This window comes from Pinus tabuliformis, chromosome 6 (genome assembly GCF_031772625.1).
Source record: "Pinus tabuliformis cultivar Carrire ecotype Pingquan chromosome 6, CPIR1, whole genome shotgun sequence".
In the NCBI taxonomy this organism is placed as follows: Eukaryota; Viridiplantae; Streptophyta; class Pinopsida; order Pinales; family Pinaceae; genus Pinus; species Pinus tabuliformis.
In genome coordinates, this window is record NC_142292.1 from 2,078,670,503 (window position 1) to 2,078,692,220 (window position 21,718).

A 21,718-nucleotide genomic window follows, 5' to 3' on the forward strand; every position below is an offset into this window, starting at 1 on the left:
TTATCAAATCAAAATAAGGTTGGAAGACACACCAAAAACTGTGTTCCGAACACATGAAGATCACTACAAATTTAAAGTAATGCCTTTTGGGTTAACCAATGCACCAGCAACATTCCAAGCTACTATGAACGAGTTATTTCGTCCATATCTAAGGAAGTTCGTGTTAGTGTTCTTTGATGATATTTTAATTTACAGTAAAACTTGGAAGGAGCACCTACAACATTTGGAGAAAGTTCTTACACAGCTAGAAGAGCATCAATTCTATGCCAAGAAGTCCAAATGCACATTTGGGAAGGAAGAAGTAGAATATCGTGGACACATAATATCTCATGGAGTAAAAGTGGATCCTAATTAAATCAAGACTATAAGGGAGTGGCCCAAACTAGTTAATATATCCAAGCTAAGAGGATTCTTAGGGTTGACCGGATATTATCAAAGATTTATTAAAAACTACGCCCATATAACCGCACCCCTATCAAACCTTCTAAATAAGAACTCATTTCGATGGATTGATGAAGCAAGAAAGTGTTTTGAAGATTTGAAGGAAGTTATGTCTAATGCACCTGTATTAGCAACCCCGGACTTCTCAAAACCATTTGTAAACTAATGTGATGCTTTGGGTTTTGGCATAGGAGTAGTACTAATGCAGGATAGTCATCCAATCATGTTTGAAAGAAGAAAGCTCAATAAGCATGAACGTCTCAAGGCACACATTAGCCAATAGGACACAATATCTCCTAAGAAGTAAGTTCTTAATACGAACAGATCATAATAGTCTTCAGCATTTCCTCCAGCAAAAAAAAGTTATCTACAGAACAACAAAAATGGATAGAAAAATTCGCTACCTTTGACATGGATATATTACATAAAAAAGGGAAAGATAATGCAGTAGCTGATGCCTTGTCCAGGAAAGACGAAGAACCATCGTTACTCGCAGTGTCAGTGGTTGTTCCTGAATGGCTTAATGAGATTCGAAGTGAATATGCAAAAGATCTAGAAACAAATGCTTAAATCAATAATCTTCCGCAGAATTCAAAATTTGAATGGAAGAATGATATTCTATGGTACAAGGGAAGAATTTATCTTAATGTAGATTTCAAATTCAAGGCCAAGGTTCTCAAAGAGTCGCATGATTCACTGTCAGCCGGACATGTAGGATACTTTAAAACCTACTACAATGCACGCCAGTCATTCTTTTGGAAGGGAATGAGCAATGATATTCAAAAATATGTCGCAGAATCTGATTAATGTCAGAGGAATAAAAGTGAAAATATTATGACACCCGGACTACTTCATCCCTTAAACATTCTGAATCAGAAATGGGAAGAAATACCAATGGACTTTATTGAAGGTTTACCTATATCTGACGATAAGGATAAGATTCTTGTAGTAGTCGACAGACTCACCAAGTATGCTCACTTCATTACAATGAAGAAATCTGACTTAACAAAACAAATCGTTGAGATATTTTGCAAAAATATTTACAAATTACGCGGATTTCCAATAGTGAGCGATAGAGATGCCAAATTTAAGGGTAATTTTTGGAAGGAATTATTCAATCATATAGGAACCTACCTCAACATGAATTCTCTTTACCATCCTCAAACAGATGGCCAAACAAAGGATGTCAATAAGTGTTTAGAAGCTTACTTACGTTGTTATACCACAGACAAACAAAATAAGTGGGTTCAGTGGTTACATCTCGCTGAATGGTGGTACAATTCCACTTACCACACATCAGCGAAAATGACTCCTTTTCAAGCTTTGTACGGTTACGAACCGCCGAAATGGAAGGAATTTGCTATCAACAAGACAAAGCTGCTAGCTATTAAAAACCAGTTAGCAGAAACCCAAAAGTCGTCCAAACTCTAAAAGAAAATCTAAATAACGCAAGGAATTGTATGAAGTAGCAAGTTGACCGAAATAGAACCGAGATAGAATTTGAAGTTAGAGATTGGGTATTTGTCAAACTTCAACCATACAAGCCCTTGTCCTTAAAACAAAAAGGAAAAAATAAATAGGCACCAAAGTTTTATGGACCACATCAGAGCAACAAAAAGATCAACCAAGTCGCATAAAGTTTAAGCCTCCTTGATAAAAGTTGTGTTCATAATGTTTTCCAAGTATCCTGCCTCAAAAAGGCACTTGGTGAACATCAATTAGCACAGACAACACTTCCGAAATTAGATAGTGAAGGAGGGGTTATTCTAGAGCCAAAAGTTATCATATCCAGTAGGGAAAGGAAGCTACGATCATGAGTAATCAAAGAATACTTGACCAAGTGGAAGGACTTACTAGAAAAAGAAGCTTCTTGGGAGACTGAAGCGTTTCGTCAACAACATCCGTCATTACATATGCTTTGAGGACAAAGCATCTTTTTGGGAGGAAGGCAATGTTATATAAAAATTAATTATCCTATAAACTATTAGTTTAATTAGGCATAGGGCATGATCAAAGATCATGCCCATTCAACAAGAGGCACGAAGGGTTGTATTTGAGCCTAGGCCTCTCAGTCTGTAAATCATCAATTCATTCATTAATTAATAAAATATCTATTTTGCCAATAATTGTTGAGTTTTCCATTTCCAGTTTCTATGTGCTAGTTTTATTGAATATTTTTCTATAAAATCTTGGCAATGTATTGCATCTATTAACTAAAATGATGTATGGCAATCCCTTGAATGAATCTTCAAGTTAAGCTCTCTTCATGACTTTATCCCCACATAAAGTGATAGCTAGGGTTTTGAAACTAAGGTTTTTCTTGCCCTTAATCTATACTAGGGTTTGATATTTCCATCAGTAGGTATCCCTTAGACTCTATCACCCAAGGATCAAGCACTGGCAATCCACATAGGTGCTCACAACATGAAAACACATATTTTAACATTTTTCTCTTGCTCCCTCACATTTTCGTCCCTTCAAGGTAAGTCATTAGGCTAGGGCTCGGGCCGAATTCACCTACAAGGAGTGTGTTGACTTGTAGGAGGGTTAGACACAAGGTTTGAGCCTCATTGCATCAAAATTCACCTTTTTCCATGATAAATTCTTCCTTTTTAAGGCTGACACCACAAGCCCTAGGTAATTTTGCCCAAAGGTAAACCCTAACCTAACCCTATGCTTCAACTTTGGGCTTCTTGAAGAATTGTAGTTCCAATTGTTGATTATATCTATCTTTAACAAGCTTTTTCTTGGACTTGTGCATCTTTGTAAGCCTTTGTCCCTTCTTATTCAATAAACCCTAGGTCATAAGTTCTCTAGATAAGCCTCTTTCAACGCACGCTTTGCCTTGTCTATGTTGTATTTAGCTTTGTCCTTAAGTCAAGTGCCATTCTTGAACCGATCCTTTGTCACCTCCAAGCCATAGACTTAGAATATCTATTAGGTGACCAATACAAGGAAGCCTCCCTTATGTGAATGTCCACTAAAGAGGAGGAGGTAGTGAGCTTTGGTGACAATGGGCCTCCACCTCATAATGTTGTCCCTTGGTCTAGCCTTGATCTTGTGATCCCTCTAACAAAACCTACTAGATTTTGGGAAAACACATCGCTAATAAAAAATTTCATTTAAGACCTACATTGTTGAGTCAACATAGTTTCACTTCCCAACAAGATATTCTCTGTTTTATTTTTCTTTCCATATAAAGAAAAAAAATCTTGATAATACAATATATTCTAAGTTTGTACCAAATATAATCTTTTATCGAACTTTTCATTCATAGTGGTCTTGGTTTTTTTCTTTCCTTCAAACAAAATCTAGATTCTTGCCAAAAAGATTTTGTTCGTAAATCACACTCAATATTTTGGTGCTAATGTTCCATTGAATTTTATTTGTTGTAGAGCGACTATTACAAGTGTTCAGGAAAACTGTTCCCAAGCACCAATGGTGTGAATGCCAAATGGATTGGCCAAAGGCTAGGCTATGATCAAAAACCTGGACATCGAAGAACTTTGATAATATGAGTGGGGTTCATGGTCAGTCGAACAAGGTCTGAATATGTAGACAAAGGTTGGAATCACAATGTCACTCTAATACCAACGAAATGAACAATGTTCATTTAATATACAAACATCCAACATCGGAATGACAAACAACAAAATTTCATAAAAGCTAAACTAATATAATCATAGTTTCTAAAATCGGCCGAGTCGAAACGAAAATCAGCCAAATCGACTGATTTGTTGACTAGGCTATCAAACCCAATTCAGAAGCTAGTTAGGACCACTTAGGTACCAAACCAGTGGGTTGACTGGTTTGGTACCCAACTAGTCCTAATCTATTGATTCCGTCAAAAATTGGCAAGTTTGGGCACCACACAACTAGGCAGGTTGATAAGACCCACAGGAAGTTTTTTGCAAACCAAGAGTGGGTTTCCTCCTAAATTCCCCCCCCCCTAAACTTATAAAAGGATGCCTAAGCTCTTATTTTCCTTACATTTGATTTCTAGTGTTTGTGAGCATATGAGAGCTTGCACAGTGTTACCTGGTAATTTGTACCTAGTAGGGAACTGTTGAAATTTCTAAGTCTAACCCATTAGAAATTTTATTTGTATTCCCTAGTTTATTTCACCTACTTGTTTAATTACTTACAAGTTATTTAACCATATAAACACTGATATAAACAGAATACAGTCTCAAACATCTACAGATCAACAGCTGAAAGAAATGAACAAACACACAAGGGTCACTGTTATTTTTGGACAATCATCCCCCGGAAAAACCCAACTTGGGAAAACTGGTGCAGCAATTCTGAGCGTTATATTATTATGCAGTCTTTCTAAGTACAACTAGGTGCCAAACTCGCTCACCCAATAGAGAAAATAATCCGACAGTAATACCTCTATATTCGGAAGCATATATTCGGAAAGTTTGCCCCACGAAACCCTCTCCAACACAATCTGAAGCTCAACATCAACCCTCCTGGCCTCTGCATCAGCCTGAAACCCTCTGCGTCAGCCTTCTAAGGCTCTATGTAGCCTCTCTGGCTCTCTGTGTCACTCCTGCAGCCTCTACATGGATGACGCAGTCCCTTCTGCCCTTTGCGCAATCCCTACTAGCCTATGTGTGGCTCCCTCTAGCTCTACGTCTACCTCTCTGCCTCTGCACTGGTCTTCTGACACTATCTCTACCTCTCTGCCTCATACTCGCTGCCCATCGCAGCAAACCTAATCATAGCTTTGATTTCTCTTAGCAAACCCCGCTCTAGAAAATCGAATGACTAATCACTCTAGTGTATTGGTCCTTTAACCACTGAGATTACATCTCTAATCGATGGCTAAGATTAGATTTGGCTTGATCCATGTCATTTAGAACCCTCTAACCCAGTTTATATTAATACCCATTAATATTTTATTTTTCCTAAGTTTAGACTTAGGAACTCAATTAAAAATATTAATTATTTTAATATCTCCTTAACCCGGTAGAATCTGCCCAAACCATTTCTAGGTCTTGGAGATCTCATGTGCTTTAGCCTCTCCGTTTTCATGGCTAGAGCACATCCGATGCTACCTCAAATCAACACTCCCTCTTAGCAAGGACTGTGCTCTAGTAATACTCCACACTGAGCATCACCCTGATTATACGACATCGGTACCTATGCTGATGCCAGGCCTCCCAGCCCAACATGCTCTGCACTGCTGCATCCTGTATTGCTACCCATTGCTCTGCCACTACCACTGTTGCATCTGTACGACAGCGCCCTCTGCATCCATGTTGTTGTTGGTCCTTTCTCCCAACACTGCATCTGCACTGCAAACCCCTCTCATCATGCTACATCATGCTACTGCTTACTGCTATTGCATTCCAACTCAGTTACTAAGAAGTAAGTAACTGATCCACCCAACTACTGACATCCCTGTCAAGCTAGAAACACTCCCGATGTTGAACCTCTCTTTGTCGTTATCTCGTGCTCCCTCTACTACCTCTGCGCTGCTGCAACAAATCTGTGACTCTTGCACCACTGCAAACCTCTCTGTGCCATCCTGCACTGTCGCAACCTCCTCTATGCCTCTCACACTACTGCAACCCCCTCTGCGTTGCATGGGAATTCTGCACTTCTAACACTCTCTGTCGCTTCATGTGCATTCGTTTCTACCAACATCCACCATCCTGGTACTCTCACTTCGGGGCTCCCGTAGCTAGGTACAATCCAAGAGTTTGGGTGCCTCAAGGATCCTGCCCCTCATTGCCTGCAGTCTTCCTGACTGCAACTCGATGTCTACCCACCTCTTCTCCAGAGGTACATGAGCACTCATGGCACCATCGTCATCCTCCTCTACCTCCTTTTCTACCTTCGCTGTCGTTGCCTTGGAGTCAGACGCCTCTCCCTTATTCTTCTTCCTCGGACACTAGTTTGCATAATGTCCTAGTTCCCCACAGTTGAAGCACTTTATCTTAGAGAGGTCTTTTTTCTTCCTCTTCTCTTGCTTCCCCGCAGATGCCAAAGTTGCATCCTCTTCCTCCTCTTTCTTGACCCGGGCTCCTTTGTTGCTACTTCCCGTCTTGGTCAACCGTCTAATCTCTTCCTGGCGAAGAGCTGCCCACAATTCTTCCCAATCTGGAAGATTCGCTCTACCCATAATACTCTGGACGAATGTCTCCCACTCCTCGGAGACTGCGTCTGCCTCGTAGGCTATCTTTAGCCACGTGGACGTTGAAATAATTTCTTTCTTTCTTTCTTTCTTTAGGGTGGTCCTCACCTCAACTCCTGATCCAACGTGGCCCCTATGGAAGTCAGTTGGTCCCAGATCTCCTTCAACCTACGGAGGAAGTGATCTATCTGCTCCCCCTTCTGCATCTAGTATGCCCGCAGTTGATTCTCTAGTAGCATCTTTCTCTGCACGGAAGTGCGCTGATATAATGTCTTCAAGCTGTCCCACATTTCCTTTGTCGTCTCCTTCTCAGCAATATGCTGGACCACATGATCCCTGACCCCATTAAGGATTATGCATTTCGCCTTGGCCATCGCATCTTCATACCTTTCATTTTCAGTTGGGTCAACTGGGATAGCCATGGTTCTCAAGGTGAAGGCCTTGATGCGATGTCTATCTAGAATGAACAAGATCCTGGCCTTCCAGATGACAAAGTTGGACGCCCCGTCTAGCCTGTCCTGATCCCTCAGTCCATTCATGGCCATCTCTCTGTCGTTCTTTTCAACTCCTCCTAGTCTCTACTTCCCTCTAGAAGTTCTCTCTTTGACTTCCTCTAAGTCTCGATTTTCCTCCTGCAAATCCGCCTGCCAACCGTCGAATCATACCTCTTTGATCTCCTATGCTCTTGCAACACTAATCTGGATTCCTTGGCTGGAAATCCACCCAGGTAGCGACTCCCTTTACCATGGTTTTGCCTCGTTAGGTACAGTTCTGTCTTGACAGCAACAGCACCCCACCAGCTTCACTCCCTACAATCTTCCCATAGCTTCCTATGCCTCAACAATTGAAGGACTAAGCCTCTAGGCTTTGCGCAATCCCAGCATTCGCTGAATTGCTCCACACGCCAACTACGTCAACCCTCTTGGTCTCTGTGTGGCTCTTCGTGAGCCTTTTCTGCCCTCCTCAGCCTCTGCGCTAGCCTCTCTCAGGCTCGAACTGATGACACAATACCTCTGTGTCAACCCTTCTCTGTTGCTTTCTGTTAGGAACAACTTTTGTCACTCGAGACTGTTGTTTCTGCTACAAATGCTCTGATTCAGCTGGTGCCTTCAGCTCTCCTATGATTTGCAACCCTCTAATACCATGTTGAAATTTCTAAGTCTTACCTGTTAGAAATTTTATCTGTATTCTTTGGTTTATTTCGCATTTTATCTATATTCTCTAGTTTATTTCGCCTATTTGTTTAATTACTAACAAGTTATTTAAGCATATAAACACTGAAATAAACACAATACAGTCTCAACCATTTACAGATCAACAGCTGAAAGAAATGAACAAACACACAAGGGACACTGTTATTTTTGGACAATCGTCCCCGAGAAAACCCAACATGGGAAAACCGGTGCAACAATTCTGAGGGTTATATTATTATGCAGTCTTTCTGAGTACATTTGGGTGTCAAACTAGCTCACCCGACAAAGAAAATAATCCAGCAATAATACTTCTCTATTTGAAAGCAGATACTCGAAAAGTCTGCCCCACGAAACCCTCTCCAGCACAATCTGAAGCTCAGTGCCAACCCTCCTGGCCTCTGCGACAGCCTGAAACCCTCTACGTCAACCTTCTCAAGCTCTGCGTAGCCTCCATGGCTCTCTGTGTCACTCCTGCAGCCTCTACATGGATGACGCAGGCCCTTCTAGCCTCTGCGCAGTCCCTGCTAGCCTCTGCATAGTTTCCTCTGGCTCTGCACCTACCTCTCTGCCTCGTACTCACTGCCCCTCACTGCAAACCTGATCACTAGTTCAATTTCTCTTAGCAAACCCCGCTCTAGAAAATCAAATGACTGATCACTCTGTTGTATTCTCCAACTAACCCTCAAGCCTCCTCTTATACTTTTCTTGTCGGTCATTCAATGGCTGAGATTGCATCTCTAATCAACAGCTAAGATTAGATTTGGCTTGATCCATGTCATTTAGAACCTTCTAACCCAGTTTTATATTAATACCCAATAATATTTTATTTTTCCTAAGTTTAGACTTAGGAACTCCATTAAAAATATTAATTATTTTAATATCTCCTTAACTTGGTAGAATCTACCCAAACCATTTCTGGGGTCTTGGAAATCTCATGTGCTTTAGCCTCTCCACCAATTTTCATGGCTAGAGAACATCCAATGCTTCCCCAAATCAACCGGAACTAGACCCCATTTTCCCAATAGACGTGGCAGCAAGAAAAACATTTCAGAAGATCAAAAGTCCAACAAGGCATATTCCCCCTTCTCTCTCTACTTTGTCTCTCTTCTTCTCTCAAATTTCGTAACCCTATGGGGAAATTGTAATAAATGAACGCTACCATGATGAGCTTATGTAGCACACTTAGGCAATTTGGGACCTGGTTACTAAGTAAGTCCATCTTAATTTTACCAAGGGTTTGATTGTTCTTTTATTTAGATAATTGCATTTTTGAACCTTTTCATATATCACATTCAACTCACATACATCTTAACATCATTAGACTTTACATAGAAAGAACAATATCATCAACAATGCAACAGAACAATAAAAGGAACATCAGAAGAAAAGCATGCACAAATAGGCACACCATGTTTTAGGTCAGAGACCAGGGAAAAATTGCACAAGGGGGAAAACCCATCCTAATTCATTTTCTATTAGATATTCATCATTTGTTCCACTGAGATACAAAGTATATCCATGGTGAGATACATCATTACATCAGACCCTAGTATAGCGAAAATCTCATTATAAATGTATGCGACAAAGTAAAAGAATAATAACATTAAATTTGTGCTTACATGTAAGAGAATATATCCAACCACCAATAAACTTGTCAATCATGAAGCTTCACAATGAGAAAAGACAAACCATACATCAAAATTCATCCACACTCCAAAATTTCGTCCACCAAGAAGGAATAGCGAAAATCTCAAGAGAGATACAAGTCCAAACCAAGTGATGATACTAAAATGAATCCTTATCGCTTCTATTTATACACTTCTAATGAGTTTGATTTAGCTACTTGGGCCTACATTAGCCCCCTAAAATAAAAAATCATGTGCAAAATAACTAACTTTTGGTGACAAGCCCATCAAACTAGCTCATAAACAAAAGAATAAGCCTCTTAAGAGGTCAAATGGTCAATAATAAATGTCCTTGGGCCTTCTAAGAAGCTTGATGAAGTCCATAAGTGCCACAATGATGAATAGGACTCCCAAAAGTAGTGGATAAGGGGTTGGCCCCTTGTTCTCCAAATAATAAACCTGTGTTGCTCCCACTGAATGTGAGGGCACACAAGTAACCTCATGGGTCTCCAAGTAGGTCGAAGATTGCAATAGACCATCTGTAAGGGCTCAAATGATGGTGTAAGTAAGCCACATTAGCATACAAGTCTTTGGTCATCTGCCAAGTGCATGGTACAACTGTGGGGCCAGTTGGGCATGGTGAACCTAGTGCATCTTCCTCGTCCAATATGTGAATCTCGAGTAATCTTTGAACATCTTGGGGATCCATTGAGTGTTGTCTATTGTTGTGGAGGCCCATGGATCTTAACACACACCCTACATATGCCAATGTAGCCCTTTGGAGGGTTAGGACCCCGTATAGGGAGACCAAACCCAATATGGAGACTATCTGCAATCCTGCATAAGATCCAATGCATTCCCTAGCCTTCCAATACAACAAGTCATTTAAGGAAATCGAGTTAAAGAGCCTACAAACCATGGACAATAGGTGGGCACTTTATAATTGCATGTCCTTCCATAATGGGCTTTGGCATGTGCTAATGTCTCCAAGCTCCCAATGGGGTTAACCAAGTATCCTATTAGGTGGTTTCTACTTTTAAAGGGGATAGTATATCCAATGTACATCCTTGAAAGGGTGGTGGCATGTGATAAAGAGATGAATGGAGTAGGGAATGAAAGGGGCAGCCCTGAGCCACATGCTAGGGTACAAGGATAGCTAATAAAAGGGAAGCCCACACTTGGATATATAATGTATAGGAGGGAGCAGTCGTGGTGCATGAGGTGGTGGCCTTGATTGTTCAACCCTTCTTTATATGCCTTTTGCCTTTTATGACTTTTCTTTAATTAACTGCTCGGGGCTCAAGGGATAAAAACATGATGTGTAAGGTATAACAGTGGATACCCCCTTTAAGGTAGGGTAGTTCATTACCTACCAAGGGTTGGGACAATCATGGGTTCTTGAATGATAAAGGAGGTTCATCTAGGGCCTATAGGAACCAAGGTGATCGCCATGATGATGGGGTAGATCTCATGTATTGGTTTTTTCCCACGTGCTAAATGTGTTTGTCCTAGCCATCTTTTGAATTTTTTGGTACATCTTCCTGTTGAATGTGGTCAATTATGCTTTTGCATTTCTTTTCAGCTACATCAAACTCCGAAGCATCATTCCGGGCCCGACCCAAGGTGTGGGCAAGGGGAAGGGGAAGGTTATCCCTATGTGGACCTAGTGGAGGAATGTGGACCCAGGTGGGAGGAATGATGAATGGGATTATAATGAGCATAAGGGGGGTGATATATGTGGATGAGGGAGCAGGACCACGCAAACAAAATTTGGGTTTCCCATGAAGTACCATCACTAAACTCCAAAGGTCAGTGAACGAGATCCCACGGGACTAGGATCCAAGGTTAACATCCAAAAGAGGTCTAGGGAACAAGAGCATAGACCTAGCCCACTCTTTCCAACAAATTCCCCCCATTAATCGATGCCCAAAAGATTCCATGATAAGTAAACTATAATACTCAATTACCAAATGACAAGGCATACCTACAAGTTTGGGAGGCCCACCTTCAAACATACGATCACGACAGATGGGTGAGGGACCACATGGTTGGCTCATATGGCGAAAAGTGGTACAACGAGCTAGTTGGTGGCTGCAAGGGGCTGTTGGTTGCAGGTTGAGGACCATTTTCTAGAAAAAAAATTCTAGGGATATCACCCGCAAAATGGCGGGTAACATCTGGCTCCCACTGGGACGTGATCTATTGAACAAAGGGCGAAGCTACAAGAACAAGAGGTCACGAGAACACCAGCAATCTCTTGGTACACCACAATCCTGTTATCCCACACATGGATGAAAAACATGGGGCAACATGCTTTTGCGACATCTCATGATTGCACATGCTTGGATTAGACTCATAAAATTGACTCATTAAAATAAACTTTCAAATGCAGTTTTAAATCTAAATGCAGCTAATCTATCATGAGAAATGTCATTGGTTCTAATGCGAAAATCAGTATGCGATGCATCCTACCCTAATATGCATATGGTACAAAACAAATACTAAGTGTAATCATAAAGCCAGTGCAACCAACATATCATCAAATCAATATAAATATGCCAGCCTATATGATTACTCATGCAGCAAATGCCAAAGCAAATGTGGACAGAATCACATGGATGATAAGGCCGATGGGAGGTAGGAAAATAGAATGCCCACACATGGATGATCATGTGAGAAGAGGTAAGAAAAGGATGTAATCTAGTCCATGAGATCCTCTCCTCTAACCAAAATATAGAGATGTCAATGATTAGGCCCATAAACTTTTGATGGATGGCAACCTCAGGCATATGATGGTCCTTATCATTTATGTCATAATTTATGGCTTCTACAAGGTTATGATTAGTAGGAATGAGCAACTGTTGAGATGGAGAAACACAAGTAGGTTTCCCATGATGATCATACTTGAAAGGGTTGGTTATAGATTGATCATGATCCTGAGGGGGCGGCCAAGGAGATAAGAAATATTTAATGAGGGCTTCTTCCTCGGCACTATACTCAGAAAGGGGAAAAGGATCAAGGTCACTTGAGATCATATGAGAACAAGAGTGGGAATCATGAACAAGGGATAAAGGCAAAGGGGAGGGTGGAGTGTTAAATCCAATAGGGTTCTCTTCCCCAGAATCATAATTTAAAGGCTCAGGTGATTTGAATATAAAATCATGAGGAGCCTTATCGATTTCCTTAGTATCATAGATTGGGCCTTTCCTAACAGGAAAATTGATCACTTCCAACTGCCCCTCCTTATGCAAGGGAAAATAAAATTTCTCCTTCCGAAGGGCATCAATGGATATGTTATCATAAATAATACCCGAGAGAAAGGGAGGACCAATTTCAGCCTCATCCTACTTATCGGTGTCGTAAATGGGAGCACAATCAAATTGAGGACCAACAATTTCCCATTTCTCTTTTTCAATGTGGAAGTAATCATCAATATCATCTTCTAAGGGGCAAATGGGATCACCTTCCTCAAGGTTCTCAAAGGAGAGTCATTAGGGGTAATATCCTCGAGAAAGATAAGGTTAGTCTCAACTTCATCCTTCCCAACACGTGTTCTCAAAATCATCCTTTTCGTCATGTGGACCCTATGAGGACTCGTCTTCTTGCTCATTACTTAGATTTTCAATGTCTTGATGATGGCCAATGAAGGCTTCCTCTCGAATGCTTGATGTGGGGCATACATGAAAATGTCTAAGAAAGCCATCAACAGACTTCTCATAGATGAGATTCTCATAGGTTCAATCATGAAACCATGAGTTATGACCACTGAGAAATCCCATGAACAACAACATAAGGACATCTTCATAAACAACGTCTCTTGAAGCATGTGCATTAAATTTTTCTAGTAATCAATTCCGAAGACCAAATCACCATCAAACAGAGGTATCCCACATACCATCCTTCTCGTGACATGATCAGGGTGCCCAGGGGTGCTAGCAATGTCCAAGGCGACAAATTTATCAAACAAAGACAACCTATTTGAAATATACATGAAAAATATGTAGGAGTCACCAGGGTGAATTTAAAGATGCCTATAAAAATGCTTGCTTCACCTTACAAGAATCGACCTTAAAGATCAATTACTAAATAGGCCTTCGTTCTTCCAATGGAGTCGTCAATAATGTTATGTCAATATGTCGTATGGGGAACAAAACACACATTTTGTGTCCCCGGCAACGGTGCCAAAATGTTACTGCTCAAACTAGCATGGGGTGCTAGAGGGGCACTTGCTAGGTCAAGAGCAACAATGAAGCTAAATCCCTTTGTCACCACAGCTAAAGCTTCCTACTCTTTACAGACTTTCATCGATGGGAGGAGACCCGATATATAGAGAATCACTTATGAGGATAGGTCAACTAAGATGGGTGTGAAGTGATCTCGAGGACCCTTTCCTAAGGGAGGCCCAAGAATGGGACTTGCTTACTTCTTAAGCAAGGTACAAGGCTTTCTAGGAGAAGGGGATGAGGATTCAAGGGCTAGGTTTAAGAAGTTTGAATTGTAAAGGAGCTTTCAAAACCCTAAGATCCTCATTGAACTTGGTTTCCCAAGTGGTTCTTGAAGAGTTGACTTTTCAAAGGTATGGGACCACACGAGACCAAGTGGACCCAAGTTAGGTCAAGGGAAAGGAGTTTAGCAACCAATGATATATTTGACCTAAACAAGTAGGAGAAGGGGACCAAAGAATTAATTTTTAGTTGAAGGTGCAAAATGATCCCTATGAAGAACCAGCCTAGGGAAACTTACGACAAACTTGAGAGAAATATTACAACTGGTTGCCTAACTGACAAACCTCCAGTAGTGTACTGGCAAACTAATCTGGAGACACCCTTGTCTCCCTCTGCAACTGATTTGGCCCTCTCTGGCAAACCCGCACTTCCTTTTGTTGCTTGCTCTGCAGTCTAGAAATGTGCACTACCTGCGCAATAAATTCATACAGCCCCTAAATTGCTTCCAGGTGAGACGTCTGGCCTCCCTCTACCTCTGAAACCAACTCGTTCTGCCTCTGGGACCCTGATCTGGTAGCTGGCAACTAAAACAAGCCTCTTTCAGCAACTTGCACTGGGTAAACTGGCTATTTGCACTGTTGTGTAGGGCCTCCTCATGGAGACTGGAAATACTGAGGAAATCTTCCTTCAGAATCTCTATTGCAACCCTCGCTCTGATGTTTTCCCTGGCTTCCATTGCGCCCTTGTTGAATACCTGCAACTGGGTAGTCAAACTACTCAACTCATAAACTGGGCCTTCTCCAATCACTTCGACCTACTCTTATAATCTCTCGTTGGAGTCGCAACGGCCACGATTACATCTTAACTGATGACTAAGATCAATTTGACTCCATCAACAGAAGCCTCTAGAGGAAAATCTAGCTTTCATAATTATTTCCATTTAATTAACCACTTTTCCTAAGCTAGACTTTGGAAATACATTAATTATGGCTATTAATTTAATTAAGACGTCTCCAAGTCTTTTCTCACGAAACCTTTTCTTGGTTTTGGAGATCTCGTGTTCCTTAGCTCTTAGACACCATACAGACTAGAACACCTGTCCACTGCTACACAAACTAACAGTCGCCCATCTTAGTGAGTAACATTGCCCTAAGGTTTGGTTCTGCCAAGTGAGGCTTTGCGCTAGGCCTGCTAGATTTTGCAGCAACAGGGATCTCAGAAACCCATGAATTGTTGCAAACTTACATAGTTGTCAATATTTTGACCACAGCATCCTTGTAAAAACTCTATCTTCCATGATCTTTAAACAAATGGAAAGCTCCTTAAGAGATCTACATCTCCCATTTATACAGGTTTTCTCATTCTTGTACGATTTTCTTTTGCTACTCTATTTTCCATACCTTTATTTTCTTTACAGAAGTTTTTCTTATCCTTTTTGGATATTTCCAAAATGTGCAATTTTCTGCTTCCACTCTATTGTCCATACATTTGTTTGCCTGAACGTTAGTTCTAGGAACTCTCTCTAGAGTCTATATAATCGTTTCCATTCATTTTCAAGTACAGGCATATTCTCCATACATTTAACTGTTTAAAGTTTAGTTGTACATATATTTATTTGCCTAATACAGGTTTTTCTTCTTCTTTTTGGATATTTCCAAAATGCGTAATCTTCTTCTCCTACTCTATTTTCCATACATTTATTTGCCTTGTACAGGTTTTCTTATTCTTTTTTGGATACTTTCACAATGCACAATTCTCTGCTGCTAATCTATTTTCCATACATTTATTTACCTGAACGTTAGTTGTAGGCACCCTTTTTAGAGTCTAGACAATTGTTTCCATTCATTTTCAAGCACAGGCACATTATCCATACATTTGCAGTTTACTTGGGCACACGTTCTCCAAATATTTTTCTGCCCGTAATTTACCAGTAAGAATTCAAAAAATTACAACATTTGAACTTTGTCAAGTCTATTGATTCATCATTAAGTGACATTCTTGTATTTTGGTTGTAAAAAGACAAACTTTGTCGATGATCCTGCATCAAATACATCTTTCTGCATCTTGCTCTATTTAGGAGACATTTCTTGTGTTTCCGCTATGTATCAGCACTATTGTGCTCAGCAGTCCCATTGACCTATGTTTGTGGTCATTTATCGAACATTAATAAAACTATCTTATCTCATCTAGACAAATATCAAGGACTGCTTGAAAAATAATTGACTTGTAAACAATGTTGAAAAAATAGGATGGGAACGAATCCAAATAGCATGAGCCTAAGCTTGTGACAGATATAACTTTTCCCAACTAGAAGTCTAAAGTTTCATTAGATTTGTATGATCTTTTGGAATAAAGCCAAGGAGTGGCAAAGGAAGTTCCAAAATACCACAGAAAATATTTTATAACCAAGACACATCTTAAGAAGGATTACATAAACGACAAATAATAAACATGCTCTCGTCACCAAGTTTATAACTAGAGATGAAGCAACCAACTAGCATTTTGTTAGCATTTTATAACATACCCATTGACCATTAACGCAACCTTACTCCCACCTTTGATTGGAACATATTGTGTCTCCTACAAGGAACAATATATAACGAGTAAGAATGATAGTATCTTTTCCTCAAACATCAAAAGTAAAAATACCATCCCAGAAGATGATGTTTTGTTAATTTATTGGTACTTTAAATTTTACACTATAATTTCAAAATATGCATTATAATCTAGGATATTTCCTGCCATATGTCACTACAACGTACAAAAAGCAAATTTGTTTAAATCATTCAAGATGTTCTCTACAAGAAAATAATAAAAAGAAAAAAAAGTTCTTGTAATATTTCCTCTAAAGCAGCATCGGGCATTTTTCCTTAAAAGGCCCATGCTTTGCTGTTGTCTCAGTTGGCTCAACATACTCTATATAAAATGAAATGAAGTTATATTAATGTCCACCAATACACAAACTTAGTTAATGGGAAATATTCTACAACATCAAATCTTTCTTGTACGACCTTTAACTTCTTTAACACTCCATGATGCAATTTTTTCTAAAGAATGTAAATATCTCAAGAAGGGCAACATGGTGATAAAACTCAATATCTGCACCAAGGCATGGCATCAAGACAAACCCATATATGTTGAACTTTGTTGATTTGAGGTAGCATCAAATGTGCTCTAGCCACGAAAATTGGTGGAAAGGCTAAAGCAAATGAGATCTCCAATGCCCAGAAATGGTTTGGGCAGATTCTAAACACTTTAGGAGATATTAAAATAATTAATATTTTTAATAGAGTCCATAAGTCTAAACTTAGGGCAAATAAAATATTAATGTGAATTAATATACCAGTCAGTTCAATTTCTGGAGCAGAGAGAAATTGAACCAGTGGTCTGGTGAGCAGTTAGGAGGCAGCAAATACAGAACAGAGAGGAGGGATCAGCCACTAAAGATCAACGCTGAGGCAGGAGAAGCAGACACGGCTTTTTAGGTAGACGCAGAGGCAGTAGAAGACTGCGCAGTCACTAGCTCGGCCTGCATGGGTGACACAAAGAGGCCCAGGGCTGACGCAGTCAAGCAAGGGCTGACGCAAAGGGTTGGAGAGCCACACAAAGGTCAATCGGGCTGATGCTGGAATTGGGAGAAGTGCTGGAGAATTATTTCTCTCTATGGGTAATCCAGTTTGGCACCCTGTTGTACTGAAGAATTGCGAAATAATAAAAACCTCCCTTGTTGCACCAGTTTTCCTACATTGGGTTTTTCCGCAAACTGTTGTCCAAAATAATTGTGTCAATGTGTTGATTCTTGTGCATATGTTTGTTTCTGTATTACGATGTGATATCTGCAGCAGTGTTTATAACTTTATTTTAATGTTTACTGAAGTAATTTCATGAATAACTTCTTGTGGAATAAGTAGGAAAAGTAAATCAGTTGTTGCAGTGATAGAATTTTCACATGGTATCAAAGCGAGTAATCAGAGGCAAGAAAGGAAAATCAGTTATGGGTCGAGACCATGATGCAAAGGCATCCACGTCAGGGGACTCACACAGATTTTCAGAAGATTGCACAAGAGAAAGAGATGTAGATTTCTCTATGTTAACTTCCAGGATGGAAGAAGAAGTGGCGTGTATGACTAATGCTGCATCATCAGAAGTATGGTATATAGACAGTGGAGCCTCGTGGCATATGACGGGAATCAGGGAGTGTTTCTCAAAATATTGAGAAGAGAAGATGAACTTTCAGATCACCATGGGGAACAAGGCAAAGTGTACTCCAGTAGGGAAGGGTACCATAGTCTTTCAGAGATAATCGGGATAACGGTTCCGTGCTACAAATGTGTTTCATGTATCAGGATTGCGGATGAACTTACTTTCCATGTCGCAACTGCAAGGCAAGGGCTATGACGTCTACTTCATCAAGAAGAAGGTATACTTCAAACACCCGAGCTGGAAAAAGAAAGTGCAGATCGGGATCAAAAGTAATCAGTTGTATAGATTACAACTAGAATCACCAATGGCACTAATAGGCAGTCATGGAGACAAGGACTTGAAAGAACTATGGCACGGAAGAATGGGTCACTTGCACCATGGAGCTCTGAGAATTCTCAAGAGCACTGTAACAGGAGTTCCGGATCTGAGTACAGAACGAGATGATGTATGCAGGGGATCTGCTCTAGGAAAGTATGCCAAGGCAGCATTTCCTAAGAGCAAGCACAGGGCCAAGAGTGTACTAGGATACACTCAAATATCTGACTGGGAAGAAAATAAAATTTATGCGCTCAGATAATGGTGGAAAATATGTCGATAAAGACTTCATTGGTTTTTACGCTAAGGAAGGCATCAGAAGAGAGTGGACAGCTCCCTACAATCCAGAGCAAAATGGGGTAGCAAAAAGAAAGAATAGGACTATTGTAAAAGCAGCTAGGGCCATGATGTATGATTAGGATATGCCAAAATTCTTGTGGGCGGAAGCATGCAACACAGCAGTCTATGTTCAGAATAGGACTCCTCATCGGGCATTGGGCAAGATTACTCCAGAGAAAGTCTTCACAGGGAAGATACCTGAAGTCAGTCATTTCAGGATATTTGGGAGTTTAGCATATTACCGCACACCTGAAGAAAAGAGGAAGAAGCTGGATCAGACTGCAGAAAAGGGATATCTTATGAGATATAGCGAGAACGCTAAGGCATACAAAATCTATCTTCCAGGGAGCAGGAAGGTAGTAGTTAGACGAGATGTAAAGTTCATGGAGGACAGGACTTTCAAAATATCTCGCGAGATGCTTTCCGAGGAATAGTCGAAAGAGGAGTCGTTGGTTAAGCCTCTTCAACCAACAGAAGTAAAGAATTCTTCCTCAAGACAAGAAGATTCTCAGGATGAGGAGGAGGAGTGAACAGAAGCACCTATTAGCAAAAGGAGAACTAGCAGGGAACTTCTTCATATTCTGCGAGATACAAAGGACTTCATCGATGCGCCAAGAAACAATAAGAGGGAGCGAAAATAGCCAGATAGATATTAGGCATTAGTAGCTCATGATGGAGAGCCCGCCAGTTTCAAGGAGGCAGCTCAACATCAGGTTTGGCTTGATGCAATGGTGGAGGAATATAACTCCATAATGGTAAATAATGTCTAGGAAGTGGTGCCAAGGCCTCAAGACAGGTCAGTGGTAGGTTCAAGATGGATCTACAAGATCAAATACGCTAAAGACGGCAGTGTCGAGAAATACAAGGCCAGGTTTGTGGCTAAGGGGTATGTTCAAAAGGAAGGGATTGATTATGAGACCTTCGCCCCGGTAGCCAGGTCTACATCTTATTAGAACCGTGATATCTCTTGCAGCCCAGATGGGATGGGATATCCATCAGATGGATGTCAAAACGGCATTTCTGAACAGGGTAATAGAAGAGGTGGTATACATTGAACAACCAGAGGGCTTTGAAACTCATGAGAAGAAGTCTCATGTATGCAGATTGAAGAAAGCCTTGTATGGGCTGAAACAGGCACCGAGAGCATGGTATGGTCGAATAGATGGCTACTTGCAAAAGATGGGGTTTGTCAAGAGCGACGCGAATCCGGATCTCTACTATCTAGTTGTAGAGAACGAACTGCTAATCTTAGTATTGTATGTGGATGATCTCTTTCTGACATGATCATCTAGACTCATTGGGGACTGCAAGAAGAATCTAGGCATAGAATTCGATATGAAGGATTTAGGATGAATGCACTACTTCCTAGGTTTGGAAGTTTGGCAGCAGAAGGGAGAAATCTTCCTTGGGCAAGGGAGGTATGCTACAGAAATCCTGAAAAGATTCAGAATGGAGGACTGTAGACCTATGGCTATGCCAATGATCACCAACTGGAATAAGATTGATGCGTCAAAAGACAAGGATGTCGATCCCACCCTATACAGGCAACTCATAGGGTCCCTAATGTATTTGGTCAATACCAGGCCAAACGTTTTCTACGCTGTCAACTCCCTCAGTCAGTTCATGGTGGAACCGAAGAGGGCACACTAAGCAGCAGACAACATGTTCTCAGATACTTACAGGGAACAGTCGATTATGGACTCTTGTACACCAGGAGTAAGAATATCACCGAAGAGGGCGCACTAAGCAGCAGACAACATGTTCTCAGGTACTTACAGGGAACAGTCGATTATGGACTCTTATACACCAAGAGTAAGGATATCAGATTGAGTGGATTTACTAATGCAGATTAGGCAGGAAGTTCAGTGGATCAGAAGAGTACCTCTGGGTACTGTTTCAACATTGGATCAGGAATGACCTCCTGGTGCAGTAGGATACAGAAGTTCGTGGCTCTAAGCTCATTTGAGGCAGAATATATGGTGGCAAGCACAGCTTCGTGTGAGGCCATATGGCTTAGAAAATTGCTTGTGAACCTATTCAGAAGGAATATGGAGGCAACCAAGATCATGTGCGATAATTAGAGTTGCATCAAGCTCTCCGAGAATCCAATGTTTCATGATAGGTTGAAACATATTGATATTCGGTGTCACTTTGTCAGGAACTGTGTCCAACGAGGAGTTATATAGTTGAGCTACACTCCTACAGGAGAACAGGTGGCAGACATCCTCACCAAGGCCCTTGGAAGGACAAAGTTTGACTACTTCAGGGAAAAGATGAGGATGGTAAAGAACCCACTTCAGTAGCAAAAATGGGAGTAATAACAGCAAGGATGCAGAGGGAGTTGCAGCGCGGATGCAGTGTTGGGAGAAAGGACCAGCAGCAACGGATGCAGAGGGAGTTGCAGTAGGACGCAGCAATGGCAGTGGCAGGGCCATGGGTAGCAGTATAGGATGCAACAATGCAAAAGATGTTGGGCAATATGCCTAGCATCAGCACAGGGACCGACACCGGATGATCAGGGTGATACTCAGTGAGGAGTATTACTAGAGCACAGTCATCGCTAAGAGGGAGTGTTGATTTGAGGTAGCATCAAATGTGCTCTAGCCACGAAAATTGGTGGAAAGGCTAAAGCATATGAGATCTCCAATTCCCAGAAATGGTTTGGGCAGAGTCTAAACAATTTAGGAGATATTAAAATAATTAATATTTTTAATGGAGTCCCTAGGTCTAAACTTGGGGAAAATAAAATGTTAATGTGAATTAATATAAAACTGTGTTAGAATGGTCCAAAAGTCATGGATCAAGCAAGATCTAATCTTAGTCGTTGATTAGGGACTTAATCTCGGCCATTGATGTGTCAATGAGAAAAGTATAAGAGGAGACTTGAGAGTCACTTGGAGAACACACTGAGGGAGACCAGTTAGTTCAATTTTTGGAGCAGGGTTAGCTGAGAAATTGAACCAGTGGTCTGGTGAGCAATCGGGAGGCAACAAGTACGAAACAGAGAGGCAG

At 40.8% G+C, this 21,718-nt stretch overlaps 1 protein-coding gene across 1 annotated transcript in view; it reads right to left on the minus strand.

Moving 5' to 3' along the window:
• The window catches only part of LOC149267565 (putative 3,4-dihydroxy-2-butanone kinase), a 376,959-nt gene that overhangs the window by 146,736 nt on the left and 208,505 nt on the right, over positions 1-21,718 (minus strand). Inside the window, exon 11 of the mRNA XM_089433400.1 lies at positions 16,374-16,429. Within this exon, the coding sequence (XP_089289526.1) occupies positions 16,374-16,429 (56 nt within the window). The remainder of the gene's footprint in view (positions 1-16,373; positions 16,430-21,718) is intronic.